Source organism: Lates calcarifer, linkage group LG18 (assembly GCF_001640805.2).
Source record: "Lates calcarifer isolate ASB-BC8 linkage group LG18, TLL_Latcal_v3, whole genome shotgun sequence".
NCBI lineage: Eukaryota > Metazoa > Chordata > Actinopteri > Centropomidae > Lates > Lates calcarifer.
Genome location: NC_066850.1, coordinates 6,997,044 through 7,021,631, shown reverse-complemented (window position 1 = coordinate 7,021,631; position 24,588 = coordinate 6,997,044). Strand labels below are relative to the sequence as shown.

General features: G+C 40.9%; 1 protein-coding gene across 1 annotated transcript in view; it reads right to left on the bottom strand.

Annotated features, from left to right (window-relative positions):
- Positions 1-24,588, bottom strand: part of LOC108879655 (IQ motif and SEC7 domain-containing protein 3-like) — a 99,522-nt gene that overhangs the window by 61,155 nt on the left and 13,779 nt on the right. The window contains 1 exon segment of the mRNA XM_018671014.2: positions 17,261-17,341. Within this exon segment, the coding sequence (XP_018526530.1) occupies positions 17,261-17,341 (81 nt within the window).

The following is a 24,588-nucleotide window of genomic DNA, read 5'->3' as shown; positions in this document are numbered from 1 at the left end:
CAAGGTGAGTTAACTGTAAATTTGATGGTATGTGGTTCAGTTAACCTTAATGAGAAACGCCACAAAATCTCATACACAATAGTCCTTGGTGTGCTGTTACATGCCCCACAGTTAGTTTTGACAAAGATTGAACTCTGAACTATTAACGCTTCTGTACTTTCTACTGAAGTGACTCTTTTATTACTCATGCACTTATTAAATGTGAGAAGACGAGCCAGCCACAGCACTCACCGTGATCTGGAATCTCCCGGGAGCTACTTGAAGTCATGTGGGCGAGCGAGAACTAGATATTACACTTTCAAATGTAATGAAATTTCTCTTAAAATTATGACGTTTATTCTGATTAAGTGTTTATGTAAGACATTTTTTTCTGCCTGAGCTCTTAGTAATATCAGTGGAATTAAAAGGTCCATCCTATTTTGTGAGAATGAAACATCCAGACTTGATGCTGGTGTGTCAAGCTGACAGTTGTATCTGAGTTTGTAGAATGTTTTGTTGTTGTTGTTTTACCTTTTTAAAACAAAAAATAACAGTGTAAGCAACTGATTTAACTTTGTTTGCCCTTACTCTTTTTCTTTGTTTGCTCTAATGTAAGCGACAAATATTAGCATTTCCTGGTTAAGCTTACTACCTAGAGGTTATAGGTCACAAAAGAAAAATACTTGCATAGGCGCTATGGGAGTCAAGATGGCACTGTATCAGAGTTTATGGAAACATTTTCCATTTATGATACTTTACACAAGGGGTGTTTGACAAGTTCATAAGCTGAAGCAGAAACAGCTCTCCATAAACTTAAAGCTGCTAGCAACAGCTAATCTGCTAAAATCCACTAGCTTCAGTCATCATTTAGTTAGTTGTGGAAAAAAAAGAACTATGATTTCAAGTGGTAAATCTGCCACTCTTACTGCTGTGAACTGTATGTTCCAAACCAGAACAGAAAACTTGACAAACATAGCAGCAATTGCTAATGGGGATGGGGCTTTGCAGAGGGCCAGTTCAGTGAATGTCAATTCAAATAAAAAATAAAAAAAGACCAGCGTCATGGCAATAGTGGAGAATAGACTGCAGCTGCTTATCTTGAGTTGGTAAACCTCTACCAGGATGAAAAGATGGAAAGACAGGTGGAAAAGGAGATGAACTGGGCACATTAAATGGCCCGGTTGACAGAAAACAAATATCAATAGACTAATTCTCCAAATGGCAAGGAGTTGTCAGACCATCCAGGGGAAGCAGAGGCATGCTGCTGACATGGATATAAATCCAGGCTTTCATTACATCCGGGAGGAGAGAGGGAATGAGTGTCCAAATTTATGTTGGGAGCTAGAAGTTGCTTAAGAATATCCATGGACTCACTGTAATATTTCAGAATGGGACAGTGAGAGGATGAAGTCTTCTCCGAAGCAGAAAAGACAGACTCACAAATGGAACAGAAAGGCTCACAGACATGTCATGGCTAATGAAAATGGAATGAGAGTGAAACTGCTCAGTGTGGCGGTGCGACAGACGAAATATTAACAGCAAACACGATGCTGAGAAATTTTTGCGGGTGCTGAGGGATGACTTTGCTGTATGGAGGATAAAGATGAGGTCTGAGAGGATTATCAATACAGTACTGAAACAGATTGTCTAAGAGATAATATCCAAAACAAACAGAGGACAGACAAGTGCATTTTTGACATTTTTGTCTGAATCATTCCGGAAATTGATGTAAGAGCTGAGGTACTGGAATGAAATATCAAATGCATGCACTGATGCACTTGAGGATATGGACAGATTCTAACAGATTTTAAGAGAAAACAACTGAAAAACATATGTAAGACACAATCAAGGAGTTGATGTTACCTACAATTTGTCATACAGCTAAGGTCCTCAATATAGAATTATATATACTATGTTAGATTGATTGACTATTTGTTAGCTTGAACAGCTGATATATGACATAGATAAAACACTAACAGGAGACAAGACAATATCTTTTGAACCTGCATGAAATTATTTCTTGGCCACTTGGGGGTGGTGCAACAAGCTGTAAATATAACACGGGCATATCATGTGAATTCAATATGCCATTTTACATAACAGTAGACACAAGGCATCAACATTTAGCGGATATGTTCAATATTTACTCTCCTTATAGCTCTGTTTTGGTCTCAACCAACTCCTGAAGGAAATATCTGGATGTTTAGCTGTTAAATGCCTCTATTTTACAGAGAACTGTTTTCATTGTATGTCTGTTACACAAAGTCAACCCATAAATCATTATATACATTGGCATTATATACAAGGCATTTATTCTAGTTGTGGTTGGTACTGATAATACACAGTTATAGTTTGAAAACTCTGACTTTCTTGCTATATTAATAGATGCTGCAAATACAGTGATAAAAAGGTTTGTGATGACTACAGAAAACATTTATATCCAAACCTGAAACATTTCTGTGATATTTGTGATAAAAGGTGAGTTTAGTTTAAGGCATTTATATTGCACTGACTGCAGCATTGTGATGTGATGTTAAAATAGTACCAGTATAACAGAAATTGAAAACATCAATCCACCCTACACTGCAATTCACCTTCAACAACCTTAAAAGTCTGCTGATGATCACTCACTCACACACACTTTCCTGTCAGGGAAGGAAGTATACATAACCGTGTCAGGGTGAAAGCTATCCTGTACATACAGGATGATCTGTTTGATCCATGTTTGAAGAGGAGATAAAGGGACAAGACAGCACATTTGGCATCTGATAAAACACATTGTAAGCTCTTCAGTGTATTACACCAGAGTGGGCTTTGACACTCGTAAACACACACACACACACTCGTCACATACACAGAGTCAGCACAGCACAGCCGGATACTTAATGCAGCCAAACACAGTGGGGGCTCCAGACTTGTCAAACAATAATAAAGGGGGACCATGAGACAAACACACACACAAATTTGATAAATAAACTACATGTTGTTCATTGTGTTACAGCACACACACACAGAGCCTCTACACTCCATAAAGCCAAATATAAGGATATAGCAATAGTCCTGGAACACGATATCATGCGTCATCTTTACACACAATGCAATGAAAAAAAAACCTGAGTCTGCTCAATTTACCACTTTTTTCTTTTGTCAAAGCTAAAAAAACTGCAAGTGAGATATTATGATAAGTAAGTCCTTGAACTAAGTTGAGACACATGGGTGTTCAGGCAGGTATGGCAGTTCTTTTATTGTCACATACCATATACTAACCAATCATATATGCCCACAATTTACATTTCACTAACACAAGGCGGTCCATGTAAACATTTGCCACTCATTAAATCTCATTGCTACACCACAGTCTGCTTTCAACAATTTATCTCCTGCCTTCTAACCTAGCTTCCTATTATAAATACTGTATGTGTTCATGTTCACCAAATGAACATAAATATTGTTTATCTCAGGCTTTGTGGGCAATTTCTCAGCTCAAGGACAGTCTGCACAAAGCTTACTAAGATTTGTTTCCTGAGCACACATAAGCAGAGCACCAACAACACACTAAACTGTGTATTATTGTTGCAATAACACCTCAACATGTGTTTCCTGGCTTAAAACTACAAGGAAATATTTAAGAAATTTCTTGCTGTTACAACTATATGTTTAGTGGTGCTCTGTTTGTCCCTTTTCCTCTCCTGTCTTTCCAGCGGCTGCACCTGGGGTATGTGATCAGTCAATGAGTTGCACCTGGCCTGAATGAAGTGCTTAAAAGCTCCTGTGCCAGTATCTGAAAGTAGAGGCTTCTGGTGTGGGACTGCTGGACTTGTTGCCTCTAAGCTTGTGGTTTACTTCTGTGTTTGTGTTTTGACATTGTGTCTCTTGTAGTCTTGAGTTGGTCTTGCTTGTTTTGTTTTGTCCTTAAGTTAATAAATCTATGGGTTTGGTTGTTCTTCGGGTGTTTTCTGTGGCTGATTTGGGTCAATGTTTGGAGTGCTGTGAGCTTCATAGGGCCACCCAAGGGTGTGGATAACACTTGCCAGGAGTTAGATAGGAGAATTGCTCTCTGCTCTAATATCTAATTTAATAGATATTAAATTAATTTTTAACAGCGTTAGCCAAGCTGTTTCCGCTTGTTTCCAGGTTTTGCGCTAAGCCAACCACTTCCTATCTTTAGCTTCATATTTAGAGGTAAGGGCATCTCATTTTACTCTTGGCAAGAAAGCACATGGGATTTTGCAAAATGTCAAACTAGTCCTTTAGCAAAAATAAAGCCTTCTGGCAGAGGAAACCCAAATTCAACAGCTGATAACAGACAGGATGCAAAATCTCAGTCTCTAGTGGCATCAGTCAAAAATATCATAATGCACTTCTTCAGCTTCCTAAGTCTTTTATTTCACTGCACTATGAGAATGTCACACTATTGCCAACCTTGGCAAGGAATGTAAACACAGGTCATTTTAAACTGTTTCTACAAATAATTTACGCTGTCGATTTTTCTGGAGAAGACAGTCTCCAGATTATGCGCACCGACTTACAGTGTGAAGTTATTTATTTCCCTTCCTACGGGGTTTATTTGTCACCAGCACTTGGTGCAACAGAGAAGAGGTTGTTTATTGTAACGACGGAGCCGAGGCAGGAGAGGCATGGTCTGCCATCAGGCACGCTATTCACTCTTTGGCACGTTCTCCATTATCTGTCACTGGTCTCAGACACACACACACAGTCATATAGTCCAAATCAGTCTCCCCTCATCGGTGAAATTGCTTTCAAGGGAAGGATGAAAAAGAAAAAATATTTCACCGTGTTCATTCTGTGGCAAAAAATAAAGTTAAGCCAGACAAGTGGCCAGCATTGTGTGTGTGTTTCCACTGACTCTCCACCAGAAAGTGGTGAGATGCGATCCCATCACGATGGCCGATTAAGGCAGGGGAGGGGGTTGGGGAATTCAATTAGATCTCAGTGAAATGTGAAAGTTTTTTTTCTTCCAGAGTGAGAGCCCGTCCATGCCTGTGTGGACCTTCATCTTTAATTTTTTCTCTGACATTGGTCCTCTTTGGAGGTGATGTGGGCTGTTAGAGAGGGACCGAGCTGGTTGGCGACATCAAAGGGGGTTTATCTCAAAAAGGGCTTAGCTGGCTAGTGTAGAAACAAACTAATGGTGCGTTTTATGGTTACCAAATGGGGTGAAAAGGTGGAATCAAAAAGAGAAGGACACCTGGTCTGCAACAAAGGCGCAATAACAAACCTGACCTCACTTGCCAGCAATGTCCTTGTCATTAAAAGGTCATATCTAAGTTCTGTAAAGAGAATCTTTGTTAACTTTGATCGTGAGTCACTGATACTATTTTCAGCTTCTTTTTCTTTCCTTTTGTCCAAGTGTTCCAAAGGCGTCTACATCTTGAAGGTTTCTCTTAATGGGTCTCTTCCATATAAAGGTGGAAATTCTGCGTCGGACTAGTCTGCTTTCACAAGTAACTCATTCTGACCGCCCGTCACCTCTTCAAAACAAGGCTAGAGCTGACAAGGAATGACACAGCCTGACATACACGCTGCAAGGATGACTCACCACAAAAAAGAAAAACCCCACACACAGCTGAAGTCATGGCAACAGCTGCACACTGTGCACAAAAACATGACAGAGTAAAAAGGGATGAAACATTTCCTTTCATCCACATTCAATGGTCTGTAGGTGGCTCATTTATTTTAGTGTAAAGGGGAAACACAAAAGCCAGTTTTTACTAGATACATTTTCCTCGTAAGTCTTAGTTATCATATATATATATATATATATATGCTCCTCATTTCTAATACTGACCACACACTATTGAAACAGAAATATATATTACACTAAGGGAAGATAACATCTCTTTTACCAGATGGGAACAAGTGCCTACATCATTAAATCTCACCGTTCCTTCAATCTTCCTCATTCTCTAATCTAAACCTCAACTACGCTCCTTCCTTTCTTCCTTCACTCCCCCTCGCTCTCTTCACCATCATCCCTGTCTCTCATTACAGTGAGCGAGGCGACAGCAGAGCAGGTCGCCTTGTCAGCAGTTTTTCACATCCTCTCCTCCTCCACTGCCACCACCTCCTCCTCCTCTCCACTCATTTCCTTGTTGATCTACCGTTGTGAGGCTGTCGGCGAGCTGTCAGGGCAAGGACTCTACCCAGTGATGTACGCTGAACCTGACAGTGTCACCCACGCCCGGGACACCTAATGTCCCTTCACAGGGGAACAGTAGGGAACAACCTGTACCCGTTAGATCGCTACCTGGTTTCAGTGTGTGTGCACAACTGGGAGGGAAGGCAGGTGTGCAGGGTGAATGCAACACATTCACATTTTCTCTTTTAATACTTCTGCATGTGAATCTTGTCACGCTCCTGCTGTTATTTATTTATATGTTTTGTTTGTTGCTCATTGCGTGAATTGAGTTAAACGCACAAGGATGATCTGGCACCAGGAGCAACTCCAGATGTACAATGTGGCACCAAGCTGAGCACAGGCAATACACAATCATGGCAGAGCTCTGAGATTTAATCATCAAAGATTTGACGTACCAGCTGGAAAACTGCTATGAACTGTCTATATTTTTGAGTGTGCAACCCCAGGGTTTTTTCTATAGTGGAGGCACCCTGTCATGCCTGAAATAACATCAGCAGAAACAATTTTATGAAATATAATACTGTGCTACACCACCCAGCAAGCCACGTATTTGTACAGTGACGCGATTGTTTAAAGGAGTAGTTAGCTGGCCTAGCTTATCTTAGCACTAAGGTTGGAAAGAGGAGGAAACCGGTAGCCAGTCAACACAAGTTATGTAATGTTAACATTAGCAGCTAATGCTACTTTACTTGTCCCCATAACTCCTCCTGTTTACCAAAGCCATGTGCTGTTTGATTTACAGGGACATGCATTTACACATTATGATTCAGAGCAATGACTGACCCAGACAGATAACAAAAACTACCCACTAAGCAGCAATTTTGTGAAAAATCCATCCTCCATAGGGGCCTGTGTTTGCTACTGTGTGTGTGGCAAAAGACGTACATTTCTGAGGAATTTTTATTCGGTATTGGAGATTAAACATGAGGAAATTCCCTAATCATTTTCCCAGGGGAAGGTTTTCCTTGTAAAACAAAAAGATGCTAACATCACGTCAGCGTAAAAAAAACATATGGATCATTTGTATTTAAAAGGTCAGATGGAGATTAATTTTTCCAGGCTCTGTGTAAGTCTGTTACCTGCTGTGCACTGTGGAGTGAAGCAGACTGTTAATTCTTCCCTCCATTTGAACCCACAGGAGATTTACAGCTCACTCTCTGCCCTCCCTGCTACCTCTGGAGCTAATGGGTAGGGCAGCTGAGGGCAGCAGATACCTGCTTGTGGGGCATTTAGCTCTATTTTTTGCACAATGAGGCATGCTGTAACGCGTTGGCTGACGTGACTGTGTGCGTGAAAGTTAAGGTCACTGGGCTCAGATTTTTAAAACTGCAGTCACTGACTTCTTTACAGTTTAATAGGAAAGCAAAGATGGCTAGATGGACGGACACAGACTGAAAATAATGGTTGACTGCCAAAGCAAAAAAGGTCAGGACAAAATGTGCAGCCAGCAATGTGAACAGACAGATGTCTTTGCCAGTGCTCCTCATTAGCACCCCCTGCTGTCCAAAGGGGAGCTATTTGTCCATTTTTGATGCTGCAGGCCATTTAGACAGAGGAACAGCTACACACAAAGACCAGAAACACAAACAGACACACATCCCTGGACATTATGCGCTTTCTTTTTTCTTGGCTCACTCTCTCTTGCATACGCAAACACTCACCTCCACACGGGGGACATTTTATCTCAGCACAGTCAGGCAGGAGTTGAGCAAATGACCAGCCTGCTGAATGGGTCTATGGGTATTCTGGGACCCCTGAGATGATGGAAACTAATAAGATGGGAGACCATTAAAGATGGCCGGAGAAAGGAACAAAGGAGGAAGCACCAATACTACCTTGGCACATTGCGTGTACATGTGCTCGCAGGTGCGCGTGTGAGGGAATGAGGGAGATAGCATGCGCCAGAGAGAAGGATGCTTAGGTCAACGAGGCTATATATCACAAAGCTCTGCCACTGTGCTCAAAAGCTTTATTATCTGAAATCATACGAGCTGGTTGCCAGAGTACAGCTCTCATCTGAGCCGCCGGCAAATCAAAAGATCTGTATTCAGGCTGAGAACAAAGAGTGCCATAATCAGAACAGAACTTCAGCCAGTAATGATCACCCCATTTTTCTCAGAAAAATGGAAAGCATTACAGAAAATGTACATTTATTGCTTTATTTCTCGCAGTAACCCTGCCGTTGCAGAGTGGTTATTACTGCATCGTTCGCCTTCCTGTGGCATACTTCAGTGGATATTATGGCAGCCGCCAGACCTCCAGAGGCAAGTGAGTTGGTTCCTAGAAATGACCAAAACCATTGTTTAACATGGCACAGTGAGAGATCAAAAATGATTATGAATCAAAAATTGCATGTACTCTGCCTTTTTATGTATTTTTTTCACTGGCTGCCTTTACAGAAAACCAAGAATCACTGTGCTGTTTTATCTTTGCTTAGAAAATATAGAAATATAGAAAAATGAAAACAGAACAAAATGAGAAAAACAGCATGCATTATGTATTGCATGTATTTTCTGCAGAGAATAAAAATCATTGTGCCATACTTGGCTTCACTTAAAAACATAGCATGTAGCAGCAGTAATCCCTACTTGTACCATCAGAATTACAAATAGTATGAAATATAATAAAGGAGTAATTTGGTATTGCACTCTCGTAGGGCTTAGAGAGAGACCAGCAGAGACTGAGATATCCTGGATTTTGGCCCTAATATGGATCAAGCTGCAAAAATACTGGATACTACCTTTCCCATGATGCAACCCAATAGCAATTTTTCATTCATCAGATCCTCCCCTGCTGCTTTTCTTGACTTGTTAAAGATCCTCCAGAGTCACAGAGGACATTACACAGCAGTTTTTATGTGACTGGTAATCTAACTTTGACGTGTAAAATCTACGGAGTGCCCCTTTTAAAACATGACTCGACCACATCACTGTCAACAGCTTTCATTCTGAGTTTCGCAGCAGTTTGTACATGCCAAAGAAGATCTGAGGACCAGAGGCTGACATTTATAAAGCGGACGAAAAACTTAAAAGACTGCTGATTGTGAAACACACACACACACACACACACACACAAGAGATGCTGCAGCAAAGTCATCAGAACGTTGTGCTTTTATTAAATCTCCTCTGTAATAAAACCCTCTGCTTGCTTCACAATGCTGAGATAAGCTGCAGAACGGAGAGAGGAGAGGAGGAGAAACTCTCAGATCTGAACATTTGACGCTCAGCGCTGTGCCACTGTTTTGCTAAAAGGAGATATGGGGGAGAGAGCGAAGGAGAGGCTGATGGGGAACTGTGCAGGAATGTAGTAGCACAACATATGAAGCAGAGAGAACTGTAGTCTTCTTTACGTATAGTACATTTTGTCTCCTTGAGGGCCGTATGTGTTAAAAGAACAAAACAGTGAATGACGTCTATGATCATACAACTGAGCATGAGCAGATCTGGTATCACTGTTCTGTGGTAGTCGTCTTGCACAAAGCAGGCCTTAGGGTGAAAATAAATTAGTCGGAGCATCACTTTAATTAGAAATTACTCCAAGCACTCACGATCTTTAAAAGCTCCTTTCAGTCGCTCACAATGCTGCCGAGTGCTGATTTCAATTTTCACATGAATTTAGGCTACTCAAATCCCAGAAGATGTGTTTAAAGAGGAATAAGCCAGAACAAAAACCAACAGCTGAATGGATGGACCCCTGAGGAGGATGACACAGAGCGTGCCTCTGATTGGCTGAGAGGCAAAATCCTTTGAGCCAATAGGAATATGACAACAGAAAAACAGGTTAATAAAACATAAGGCTCACTGATGGGACAGTGACTATTAGAATAATAATAATTAAAAAAAAAAAACGTGCACATACACTCAGGTACTCCTAAGTCCTAACAGGCAGTCACTGGATGTTATGGCGTATTCTCCTGTGCCCTCTGTTCCCATGACAACAGAACAGCAAGCCGACAAGGTCACTTTCTCCAGCTGAGGCAGCATTGCACAACCACAACAGCATGCAACAGAGAGAGAGAGATTCAGACAGGGAGATGAGGACAGATATTAAATTACAGGGTGAAGAGGTGGAAGGAATTTGGCGAACTGTGATTGAGGATCCCACACGTGTGAAATTTAATTTGCGGCTGCACAGGTGAGAGTAATGCCGGGTGCGCTGCTGGTGTGAGGACAAAGGCGGAGGTGATCTTGCACTTTCAACAACTTCAGCCCTGTGCAGTGTGTGTGTGCACGAGTGTGGAAAAAACAGGCTCTACTTTTCCAACATGCCCCTGAACGTCCTTCAACAAAATGGATCAATCATCCCATCGGTTCCTCCGTCTGCTTCAATGCATCATGGTCCCTGTAGTCCCACACAGAACCTCTATTTGTCTCGGTTGCTACCCAAAGTGACAAAGTATTTCCAGCTGTGTCCTTATTCATCCCACGTCACCTCTCCATTTGGCAGACAGCATGACTCTACTAATTAGTGCAGTTTATTATTAATTCCAGTGATTAATTAGAGAAAAAGGTGTCTTGGCGAGACGACACAGCTGTCTACTCGTGCCACGACCGGAGGTGAATTAATCTCCTGCAGAAACGCCATAACTCTCCCCGCTGCGATTCCTCAAGGTGTCAGCTTCATCTTAACCACTTGTGGCATTTATTGACATTTTATCCGTGTTTACGATCAAGGACGTTTTTGAGGTGCAGATAAAAAAAAAATTACAACAGGCATCCTAAATGGGATCTGGCAATACCCCAAATGTGTTGTCCTTTTTTATATTTCTCTAAAGTCATATGCTTTGCCAGGTGCAGTGTGTAATCCTCCACATCCTCTACTTTAGCATGCTTCATAGCCTATCATAAAAAGATAAGGTTATAAACTTTAATTACACCAGGAGTTCAAAAGTGCAGATCTCCACTAATTTACTCTGATTAGATGAGTTTAATTTAGCATTTTAATCTCACTTTTAACTTTTGGATGAATGGATACACAGTCCAGCACCAATCCATTACCCCAAAATAAGATTCATACATTTATTCTGATTGTCATGTGTTCATTAAGATGAAACTTATTCCCTGATAAAAAAAAAAAAAGTAGAAGAAGCTCATAAACTTGATGAGTAATTACATCTCTGACAAGGTAAATCATGATGGCAGATTGTGTGAGCTAATTAGCATAGCATACCTCATTAAGGTGTCGGGTTGGCGTGTGCATGTGTGTGCGTGCAAGTCGTTTGTCAGGAGCACAGCAGGAGGACTAATTTAAAGGGGGTTTTAGATGGTGAGCAAGATGTTAGTCTTTCTGTGCACACTGTGAGCTTGTGGGGGGAAAGCAGGCGGTTTGGCAGCTGAATCACTGACAGACTCGGGTATCATGCCAAAAAAAGTGTGCCGTCACCTGCCAAGGGCTTATATTTAACTCTGTGACCAAAAGAGCGAGTGTTTACTACCCTATCAGCTCCATCGTTATGTGTCCGGGATGACTCAGCCGTGAAGGGAGAGCTGTTTTGCTTGAGCTGTGTCGTTTCTTCATGAGGACAAACTTTAACTTTATGGTGCCAGACTTTCTGTGTTTGTGCTAAAAAAGTTTAGCAAAGCTAAGCTAAATTTAAACTGAAAGTATGAAGACTCAGCACAAGTGTTTTTATGCAAATTGTGATGTACTGGAACACACACTGGCACTCACTTGAGACAGAAAAGTTTTTGATTAAAGACACTGTGCTGTCTCCAGTGTCTGCGATGCCATTCTAGAGACGTGTTCCTATTTATAAGATACCCATTGTTGGTGTTGTTAGCTGCATTTCTTTGTCTAGATGTAAAGCATCTCATTGAACTAGCTCACAAGTCACTCATAGACACACTCCTTTACATTAAGGAGGCTGCAAGCAAAGGCAGTCATAGTCTTATTTTACCTCCCTGCGCGTGTCGTGAGTTTAAAAATTGCAGAAGCTTCTCCTCTCCTTGTCTGTAGATGGCACTAATTGGCTACAAGGCCACATCTGCAGGTCTAAACTGTGGCTGCTGTTCCTTTTCGTGTGTCAAGGGCTGGCCACACCAGCACCAGCAAATTTAATCTGTGCATTGTGAACACTGTTAAGGCAACTTGCTATTGGTCAGTGGGCTATGTTTGTGTGTCAAATTTACTAAGTCAAGAACAAAAATTTCCCTGCACAAGTGAATCCACTAATCGTAACGATTCCATTTGAATGAACTGAAATTCCAGCTAAATGAAACAATTTTAAATGCTAGTATGACCAGGCTTTAAAGGTGGCACAGGTTTGACTAGAAGTTCCTGTCCACATCTATATACCTAAACCTTTTGAAATGAGGCTCTGCTATTGCATCATGTCTGTGTCCTTGGGTGCTTCACATTAGTTACTGTGTGTGCTTGTTTTATCTTTAGAAAATGTGGACAGAAGCCCTGACTGAACAGGACCAGTTTTAAATATAAACTGTTGAAAAATGTTATCTCAAAGTTTGCATGACGTTGTTGGACGTAGTCTCCTGCTGGCTGGTGTCTAAACTAGCACAATGTAAAAATGCCATCCATTTAGCTGATCTCCTCTTTGTGATTGTTGTAGGGAAAATAAAGGATAAAGACCTTTACCTGAATTCACCTTCTCAGTGTACTTCATGAAGAATCAGTGTCACCAACATTTTGTATTTTCAGTGGATATGGTGAATATGTGCTCTTTGTCCGGGCTATTTCTGCTGTGTCAGTGACAAATATTGCACCAGTGACCTTATAAATTTTAAGTGACAACTCCAACCAATCCCTGGCCAACAATTTATTGACTATTTTGCTGCACAGGATAGCTGAGAAAGTAGATGTCTCCTGTGCTTCACTTGCACTTGTTTACACATACTGTACACATCAGTGTTTGTTGATGGAACAGCACTGCAGTTATCACCATCTGGGGAAAAAAAATATGTTTCTGAAGCAGGAGTGCACAAGCTACAGTTTCCCTGTAACACTTGACAAATTGTTTGGATGTGATCCCAAACACTCGGGCAAACAGTAGCACAGTGGCATCAAAGTGTGAACATAAATTTGTGCTACACTTCAAATCAAGCCAGCTGAGTATGCACAGTTTGTTACTTGGCAGTTGAATGCAGAGATTTCATGAATGAGTGTGAATGAGTGAGTATGTGTATGTAAATCTTATAGGTTTAAATACTCAAATACAGTTCATACTGAAGCTGAAGAAGCCTTATCCACCAGGTATCTTCCAGACTGTCACTGTTTATGGTTCCTCTGTTGTGCTAGAATATTCTAATAATGTTTTCCTTCCATTTATTAGGTTTCTGGGGCCCTGTGTGTTGACCACAGCACTTCTCAGTTTTGCTGCAAAGCAGAAAGTTAAAACTAAGGCCCTCTATGGAACTATAAAAGTAACAAAACTCCTGAGTACAATTTTAGCACACTGCAGCAGAAGATGGCTCACACTGCTAATTGAAAGGCTGTGGCCATCCCGCACAATCAGCCCCTTCCATGAGTGATTATGGATCTGACTTTGTGACCCTGAATACAAATCCCCTATAGTCTCTAAAACCTCAGGTGCCTCCTCAGAGCCTGGCAAGAGTGACCAGGTTGTCAGGGTGAGTTTCCAGCCTCTGTAGGGCCCTCATTATATGTGACAGTGAAATCCTCACTTCTCCTTGCAGCTCACAACTTTCTAACTCTCTGCTCATTTAAATGATCCCACATACACCGTGTTATTACCTAGCTGTTTCCCACTTCCGAGCTGATCAGATGAAGCTCCTCAGGTGCAGACAGATACAAACCAACGGCAAGTATGGCTTCAAATTAGTACAATGACGCTGGTGCCCTTTATTGAACTGACCCCTCTGACACCAAGGCTTGAATTAGTCTCAGTAGAAGGAGCTGTGAAAATGAAATATCAGTGTTTGCACTTTGCCTGTCAGGTGTGGTGTGTGGAATAAGGCATCACTGCATCCTGAAGTGGAGGCAATGCACAAAGAAGCAATAAGTCGTCCTTTTCATATGGTAATCAGGCCTTGTTTGGTGACAAGTGGAGCCCCTCAATCACACAAGATAACAGAACTCACTCACTTTCACTTTTATACGAGGCTTCTGTAGATTTTTGGAGGGTTTATGTTTGTGCTGATTGTTGCAGTTTGCATCAAAAAAATCACATTCCTTTCCAAAAGTCACAACTCTGTCAAATCTGAACACAGAGACATGAAACATATATTCTTAGATTCAGTGTGACTTACTCTTTCTGATGATGCTTGAGAATTCTCATGTTTTTAAATGTTTTTCAGTATCAAAATAAACCTGTGGTAGTTTCTCTGTACATCCATGCACGTAATGTAAACAGGAATTTCTAATAGCTAACTCAGCATACTTTGAATAGTACCAATTTGTCAAAATGTAAACAAATCAAGTCTTAAGTTTTAGCCCACAGTATAACTCACTGAATCCATGGAAACATTATGCTTCCTGTTTATATCCCCTAAAGCATTATGGGGAGCATTTTTTGTGTTGCTATCAATATATATTTTTTGACATTACTAGGGTTACATGGGTCTTATATAGACTTGTTATGACTGTGATAAAGCCTGTAAATAAAGAGAGAAAAAAAAAGAAAAAAAAAAGCCTGGGATTCAAAGGGTTTAGTAAAGGTGATGTGACTCACTCATCTCTTTAGCGAGTCTATCATTATGGATTTCCCCGCTGATCTGGTGGTGTGCGCAGTGTTGTGTGTTTTCCTGGAGTGTGTAAATTATCTACTGTGTGCTGTGTGTATTGTAGTGACACACTGGCGCGCACACACACCACACACACACAGATAGACAGGGAGCTATGTTCAGATCACTGCCAAGCCAAAGCATGCAACATGAGAACTTTTTTTTTTTTTCACATGAACACAGATGCATTACATGTGTCAACAAGAAGGCTCACCAGTTTCCAGCATGGGAAAGACCCTACAGTACACACATCAATGCATTATGGTGTTTTGTTTTTTTTACTTTGCATAATTACACTTTAGTTACATGGTAATATTCATACATGACTCTTTCAAACTTAACGTGACCACAGTGGAGAGACAAGCCCGAATGAAGTGAACATGAATGATGATGGATGCAATGAGGTGTGGGCGCTATGTGGAGCTATGTCGCTGTGATGTGATGTGGTGATGCCACGTGAGTAAATGATCAACAAATCACTGACAACAATGCGGAAATACAGAAATCAACAACAACAGAATACAGCTCTCAAAAAGAGATAAGACGCAACAAGAACAAAAAAAAAGGGGGGACAAAACCACAAGCTGCTTTCTGTCTTGGCCCCAGAGAGTCCTGCTTTGAAGTGGTTTGCTTCAGAGATTGGTAGGGTGGGGTTGGGAGTGGGAATGGAAGGGGGTACAAGTTAGCAAGGACCTTCTGTTGTGCACTTTGCTTGTACCTTTTGCTAATGGTCCCTTAGCACAAAGCAATCACAAAATACAACAGTGCCAAACGGCTTCCATCAAGCAAAGTTCAAGCTGTTGAACTCCAATAGATACTTGTCTTTTTTTTTTTTGTCTACCTTTCCAATTTCCCCTCTCTGGAATCTCCACTTGGCATTAAAAAAAGTTGTAACTTTTGTGACAATTGGTGTAAGAAACTTGGGTTTTGAGTCAGTCACTTGGCCATGTGACGAAAATCTATATAGAGCTTTATGAAGATTTTTGGCATAAGTAGTAAACAAGGCGAAGAATTAGTGTCCACTTTCCTACCTTCCTCCTACATTTCTATCCTTCAGTCTTGCCATGTGGCTGATTTAACTGTGGTGCTCAAAGCGTGATTGCTGGTGCTGGTTGGTCTGCATCCTTCTGCCACTTACTGTGTCCAGCACCACGGGGGCTATGATTTACCATCAATACACGTTTGCTTATCTGCTATTTTCTGCCAAGCCCAGACAATGCAGCAAAACAATCCTGTGAAAAGCACAGTCCACAACAAACAGGCCGTTTTGGGATGGATGGCTTAATTGCTATTGATGTGCCTTGGCCAGATGAATGCCATAATTTTCAGTGAAACTCTGGTGGTAGAGTGCACTTTAGTAAATAAAAGCAGGAGGCAAACAAATTCTGTGTTGTCAATTCTGCTGGAGAGGAGCAAGATAATACCATGTCAAAGCTATTTATTATTCCTTTTTGTTCATGCTTATCTAATTCTATATTTTTTAGACTGCCTATTCAACACTAAATATTAATTATTATACTCCCTCAAAGCCGCCTGGCAAGCTAATAGTTCTACAAAAGTACAGTCATTACAGCGGCTAATTATTAGTTGTTCTATTTTTCATATTCCCCAGGACAGTGGGTGCAAATTACCACATCAAACTAACATCAGAGATTTTAAATTGGCTGACTTGAAAAAACTTTTATTGGAAAATAAAAGAGACAATTTGTAAGTCATATACAAGTATTTGTAAACAACAGAATTTCCAGCTGGCGGCATCAGCTCTATCACTGTCATATGGCAATCTGACATAAAAAGATAACAGCATCATCATCCTGCTTTGCCTGCTAAACTCAATGTAATATTTTTTTCCAGTTGATCAGTTTTCATACAGACAGCTAGGCCAAGGACTTGACCACTGTCCAGGAAATGGGATCTTGATGTGATTGATTTGGATATTACTACTGTGTTCCAGTGGATTTATCTTGATAGTCTGACAAACCGGGTACTAACACGCTGTGGAAATAGCAAATCACATCCAGTGTATCTTAGAGTCACTCAGGAAACAATTTCAGCAGCCACAACAAGACCCAAAACCCAAGCTAATGTGACAAATAACACTGAAACTGTGTGGAGTGACTACCTCCCTGTTACTGGGGTGGCTATTTTAAGATTATAGGAGTCTCCATCTTATTGGTTCATTGTTATCATGGAGGGGAATTAATTCAGAACCTGAAGCATTTACAACCACTTCAACTTCAATAACACTGCTGGGGTAGTTGTGTTGCCTTAAGTAGCTACTGCAGCACCGCTACTAACAGGATGCATGATAAGTGGCTGCAATCAAAATTTACGGGAAATAAAAATAAAGTTGTTCAAAGTAAATATTTAAAAAATATTTAAAATAAATATTTGTGCAGATGTTACAAGGATGCAGTCGTCTTACCTGGGGACACAGGCAGTCGAAGTCTCCCCCTCTGGGGCCTCCGGGGCCGGGCAGCAGAACTGGTGTAGCACTGTTTGGTTTCTGTGTGAGAAAAAGAAAATAACAGAAAAAATGATCAAAGGGATCTTTATGATAAAAGCTGAGATCTGTATTTTAGTTAGCTGTGATGTCGTATTTTCAAGGCCAGCATCCCTTGGAACTGACCACTAAGATCTGTGATTGTACAGTCATTGTTTGGCAGAGGCTGTTTGTCAAACTTTGGACAAATCCACATGCTGAAACTGTATTTTTCACTCTCTCAAGCCCCAAAACAAAGGCAAGTGTAAAGAATGCATTGAACTGTGTGTTTGCTAATATTAGCAGCCATCCTTCTCTTTATTGGATTGGAAGGAAGTTTACACTCCAGCAAACTCTGTATATTTAGAGGATTTTATTGGTTTAAAATGAGTCAGATGGAAATATTGAAAAGTCAGACTCAGATTTTCTTGTGGTAAATTTGCAAATGTGCATATGCAAGAACGGAAAGTCTAGCAACAGTAAATAATTAGGATGGGGTTTATGGAACAGAACCTAACCATGTTCCTTTCCTAACCTTAAGCATACAGTAGTTGCTGTCTACAGATATTTCATAAAGCTCAGCCATTGTACTACTGCTCTTGTCTGGCAACAGGGTTATTATATTTTCATCTCTAAAAGCAATAATGTTGATTCCAGCTTGATATCCCAGTGTCAAAAAACCAAGAATGGAATGATACATTTAGATCTTGTCACAGAAATAATATGTATATTTTATCCATTTTGTTTGACCTTGTTCATCTGCTTCAGTCAGAATCCTGTCACTCTTGATCCTGCCATTCCTCACCTGCCCACCAGGTGTCCTCAAAGTACTTCCCGTTCTCGCTCACCGCCTGTTCCTCCCTACACACCTGCTCCCCATCAGTCATCAGCCCCAGTACATATACTCCTCAAAGGTTTAGCTCTCCAGCCTTTTTCTTGTTTTCCCTGAACACCTGTTAGACCCATTACCTGTTTTTTGACTCTGCCTTGCCTTAGCAACAACAGCTGTGATTCTGATGATTGACCAAGAAAAAAACGTTACTTTAAAACCACAGACTGCAGTGTATACTGCTTTTGAGTCCATGTCTCAGGGCTGCCCTTAGACCAACACTATTCAACCCAGACAAAATGTTGTAACAGTGTTTATTGATAGGGAGACTTTCAGGATTAGGATAGTAGCATGAAACCACTGGGCCAGTCTTAGTTTAGGTTGGCAAACAGAAGACAATTGCTGCCTGGATTTAAGCCACTGACAGCTTTATTGCATGATTTCCAGCAGTCCTACTAACACTGGACCTTGGTACAGCCAGATGTCTTCTAACAATCAGGCCAAAGTTGGGCCAACAAAGTTGTGGTGTTGGCAAAAGTGCTCATTTACATTCTCAAGTAGTCCCAGCTGCCACTGATGATGCCAGAATTTGCCACTGTAGACTATACAAGTCAAGACACAACTAGGATGTTTTTCTTTCCTTTCTATTTAAGTATGTCTGCAGTAGTTGAACAACTTATTCACACTTTCATTTCCTCTTGCCTAGATGTTTACAATTCATTATTCACTTGCTTGAATGATGCAGAAGTTGCCCATCTAAAGTTGGAGCAGAATTCAGCAGTGAGACTTGTTACAAACGCTAGATGTGGTGAAAATATCTCTCCAGTCTTGGCTGAGTTACACTGGCTCCCAAATTCATTTCAGAGTATTTTTTTACTATTCAACTGATTACATTTAAATCCCTGTGTGGTCTATCTACATTTAAGTTCTGTTTACTCCTTACTCTGCACCTCAGGTTTGAGAACCAAACGTTAAATTCTGTGGTCCAGACTTTAGACAAAGGGTGATGAAGCTTTTACTGTCAGTAAAAGTATTATACTATGATTGAGGATAACAAGAGAATTAAATTTTAATCAGCAATTGCAGACCTGCAGAGCTAGATCTTGAATAAAAATATGTAATATACAAATCAAAAACAGCATTAGCCATAAATAAATCAGATAAACAACAGTGTGCAGATAAAACAAGAGAGTCTAGATAAAACTGTGAAGGTTGAGAACACACAGTATGCTTTGGCAGTGCACAGATAAGAAACAACTGTATACAGATCAGAGATGCAGTGTGCAATGTCAAGAGGTATCACACACAGGTGACCTGCTGTGTAGTGTTATGGTGAATGATAGGAATGATTTTGTGAAACAAGCTCAGCTGTCACTGCAGTGTGTTGTGGAGGGGGATGGGATGGGTTGTTTCATGACGGAGAGCAGTTTGTTCAGGATCTCCAGGCTCTGACCAATGATAGTCTCGGCTTTGAGAATGAGTTTATTGATCCTGTTGACAACTCTGACGCAGATGCTGCTGCCCCACAGCACAGACCACAGTCTGGCACTTGCTACCACAGACTGATTGAATTTCTGAGGAAGCTTGGGTCCTCAAATGTATGCAACAAGATGCTGGAGATCTTCAGTCGGTCAATCCCTTTCTTGTACACAGTGTCAACTGCTGTTCAAGTGGACACCCAAATACCTGTAGTGATCCAGAACTCCAACCTTCCCACCGATTATGATAATGTGCTTGGTTGCAGTTCTCATCCTCCCAAAGTTTATTGCCATTTCCTTGGTCCTGTCCACATTTAGAAGCAGATGATTCCTGTTGCACCAGGTCTCTATACTAGAAATCTGAAGTGTGAACAGAAATGGAGAAACAACAGTCCCCTGTGGCGCTCCTGTGTTACTAACCACCACATTGAATGGCTGAACAAACTGGGGCCTATTCGACAAACAGACATCCAGGGGACAGAAGACCTGCTGAGACCCATCCTGAGCAGCAGAAGTGACTGGATGGCATTGAAAGCACTGGAAAAATCGAAAAACAAGACTCTCACATTGATACCACTACCATCCAGGTGACAGTGAGCACACTGGAGCAGGCAGATGACAGCCTTGTCATCTACCTGCATGGGGAAGGCACAGCTGGGGTTCTGGAGTCGAACCTGTTGAAAAATACATTCAGCTCATTGGCTCTGTCTATCCTGCCACCCTGGTGACTGCTTTTGATGATGAAGTCTCTAATCCGCTTCATGCCCATCCACACATCCCGGATGTTCTTCTGCTGGAGTTTATTCTTGTCTGTTTTTTGTCACCAGACCTGAAAACTCTCTTCTTTTTATTCAGCAGCTCCTTCAGATCATCAATCAAGGTTTAATATTAAGAAAACAGCATACAGTCCTGGTAGGAATGACGGTATCCTCACAGAGGTTGATGTATTCTGTGATGCAGTAATGTTATTAATGTCACCCCCACGAGGTTTGCAGAGCATATCCCAGTCTGTAGTTTCAAAGCACTCTTTCATAACAGCATCAATTATGCTAATAATCAAATCTCATGAAGGATCACCTCTTCAGTAACAGGTGGCATTCATCAGACTAAGATGAGCAATTTATGACAAGCTTGTGCAGTTAAGAGAGTTTGATGAAGCCAACAACAAAGAGATGCATGAGGTTGCATGTTTTGATGAGAACTAACTAGATAATATCAATCTGTTTGTAGGCTTGAACAGTGTCTCATATAGTGATGAATAGACTTTGGGAAAAAAAAAAAAAAAGTTTAATGGGCATCACTTTGCTTGTAATGTGCACGTGTCTGTGTTCAGTTGGTTTGAAAATGATATAAAAAAAGACATATGAAGGCAAATGGAAACTGGATTTGAGTGTTTCATCACCATGGAGATAGATATAAAGGGACACAGGGTTGCACTGTTTCAGCACCATGGACAGAGACAGAAAGAGACTGGGGTTACCAACAATAAATTAGAAGTGCTCTTACAAATATTTAATGGGGAAACTGCAACATTAATAGCAAATTAGCAAAGACAGTGCAGCAAGTATACTAATAATGCACATTCTAGATACTGTAGGTATGCACTCACGTGTGAAGATGATACTGAAATGGAGCAAGGAAAAAGCGAGGATGTAAAATTTTAATGTGCATGTGAGAAAGCTGCGAGTGTCTTGGCTTTTCACCCTCCATCTGTAGCTCCTCTCTTTCACTTAGAAACAGCCTCACATTCTTCACGTTCTTGATTTTCGAGGCTTCATCTATCTCATCCTTCAATATCCTCCCTTCCCCCCACTCATCCCCTCTCCCTCTCCTCCCTTTTACACTGATTTCTCCATCACTCTCCATGACTCCCCATCCCCCTACGGGCACGGTGTGTTGTGCAAGAAAGGAATTTGCTCAATTATTCTTGCTGTCAGAAGATGTAGCCAGTGAAGAGAGCAACCGCTCTCCATGTGCCGTGTCCTATCCCCGGACAAGGGATGCAGAGAAGGACGGAGTGGAGAGGTGAGACATAAAGATGAGAAAGCAAAGGCCAGTATTCCCAGCAGCAACCACCTCTCCATCTATTATCACCCCTTTGCTGCCTTTTGATGTTCCGCCCTGTAGTGAATCTTCCTGCCCTCATCTCTTTCTGTTTCCCCTCTTTTCTGACCCCTGGGAGAGGACAGAGAAAACAAGTAGACCTGTATGTCTTCTTATAAACCTCCCCGCAAGAGCATGACTCCTCAAGAACATGTTGATGTGTTCTTTTGTGAACTGCAGTAGTTTATCACATGGTACATAGGGTTTATCACAAGGTCCTTTGAGAAGCTGAAGTAAAAATTTTTAGACTCTCATTAAACCCCAAAATGGCCCACCCACGAAAGCAGAGATTGCTTAGTCTCTTTTTTGAGCTGTTTTTGCTCTGTAAGCACACAAAAAAGAACGAGAAAAGAGTTTGAAATGGAGGTTGGGGGGGTATTTGATGGCAACAAAAGCAGACAGCGCAGGGAGGGTATGACAGCAAATTAATTCCCATTGTTAGTGGTTCCTCTAATTGTGTTCGCCTTAACAACCATGACACCTCTGTGGCCATTTTTTAATAGGTCGAGAACACAGGCGGTCTCTAAGGGGACGTGTAACAGGGAGAGCCCTGGAACACAGCACATGCACTTGTTTGCACAGATAAAATGTGTATATTCTGCAGATCAATAAAAAACACTCAGGGTGAGAGTCATTAGCTATTATTATAATTTTTGTTTACTTGCTGAAAATGTACAGCAAATAAGCACAACATGTGTAAAAGCAATAAATGGTAATGATACTCATTATATAATTTACAGTGATACTCTGAGTTAACATGGTATTCTGGTTTCTATCAGAGCTAGCATATCCAGCAGCTGACTTACTATATGCTTAATTAAATCCTATGTGTATGCTTTTGATGGCTAGTTATGTATCTTTCTTATTTTGTTTACTATATAAAAGCTGCCGCATCACAATAGTGTGGCCGGACATGCCTCTGACTTTGTGTGGTGATTTATTATATGGATGAATAAAGACCTCAGACGCTCCAAAACTGCTAAGTCTTCTTTTTCTACAGTATAGAAGGGGGGAAAAAAGCAGGGCTCATTTGAATTTAATCAATGGATATTATTGGTGAGGAGGCGTGTTGTGTGGCAGGGTTGGTTTCTTCTGATGATGAACAGTTGTAGATGAGGGAGGCAGACACACACACACACACACACACACACACACACACACACACACACACAATCTTGTCTTTATGACTTAAGGGAACTTTACATTGATTTCCTGGAGACTTGTTCTAACTTTAACCATAACTGCTATTTGCCTAACCCTGACCCTTGCACTAACCTAAAAACATGTCTTCCCCTTAAAGTTGAATGGTTTACATTATAGGGCTTGCTTTTTGTCCCTATATGGAAGACAAGTCCCCATAATGTCTAGACTGATATAGGTCCCCACAACGTTAGGAATACCCAGACCACACATGATTGACTTGTATCCACAGAGGCCTGTGCTGCCAACATTTGAGTCATTTATTCCACCACATTTGGAGAAAAGTACCTCACAGGGAAGTAATGTGAGGTGGAAAGAGAATGAACTCTTTATCTTTTAAAGTGCCTTTCTTTTTTATTCATCCTGACCATCCATCTTTGTCTGCTTTGATCTCTGGCTTTGCAGTTTTCTCTCCATTATGTTCTCCATCTCTCTTTGCCAGTTTACTATCACCTCTATCTTTGCACTCAAAAACAGCTTGCAAGCATTTTATAACAATTTTGGTTTATGAAGGGACCTTTTAAAAGCTACAGCTGTGCCACTGAGATAACACATACCCAACAAGAACTGCATAAAAGTCAACTATCATATATCATGAATCTGTTCATGCTAGACTCAAGTTGTAATGATAGGAGAACGCTAGCAGCTACAATTTCCTAATTGATCTCTATCTTCCCTCCTCTCTCACAAGTGCACACACTCATCGTGACAACAATCCACTCATTCCAATGTTAAGGATTGCACAAACATTTCCTCTACATGACATCATCACAGATTCTTCTCCACATCATTGATTTTGAAAATTTGCAAGACTACAAACCCTTGCTTCCAGTTTCAAACACACACATACACACACGCACACCTCCCTCGAACAGTGCGTTCTGTTTGATCAGTACGGGCACTGAAGATTAAACTGAACTCGCATGACCTGCTTTCTGATCTTCCACACCACTGACTCAGTTCCATCCATGGCCTAAGCTCGCTAATACCACCTATAAAAAATCTATAAGCTTTTATAAGCTCTTCCACACACTGGGTCTGTTTGAAGGAGAGTGTAATCTGCACACCACGGTTTCATTGTATTTTGTTTTAACTTCTCATGTCTAATGTGTTTGTCGATGCGCTCCTCCTAGTGTTGAATTCAGCTTTGCTGTGTCAATAGCTCTCCAGCTGATTCAACTCAGCTCAAGGCAGAAAAAGATCTGTGCATGCTGAAGTGATACACTTTGAAGCATGGGACATAGAGAGAGAGAGAGAAAGAGGAAGGAGAGACAGAGAGGGAGGGATCAAAGCTCGCAATAATTGACGGATTAGTTTTCACAGACCATTTCTTTGGCAGTCTGGAAAAAAAATTGCAGCAAACATGTTCCCTCAATGAAATAACATAATATGCTGTATTAGAGTCTGCCCCTGAAGGCCAAACATGGTAAATACAAATACAATTGACCTTGTAGGAGGCAAACATATTAACAATAGTGGTGAGGCTGAGGCATTTTAGGTTGCATGGCTCCTTACTTAAAGAGGGATTTTTGTGTTTGTTGCCATTATTTCATTTCCATGTTTGTTTTGATGTTTTAAATATTTTGGAATAAATGCATTTTAGAGTCAAGGTCAAAGTCAAATAAAGTAGAGAGGAAAAGAAAAAGATATATATATATATA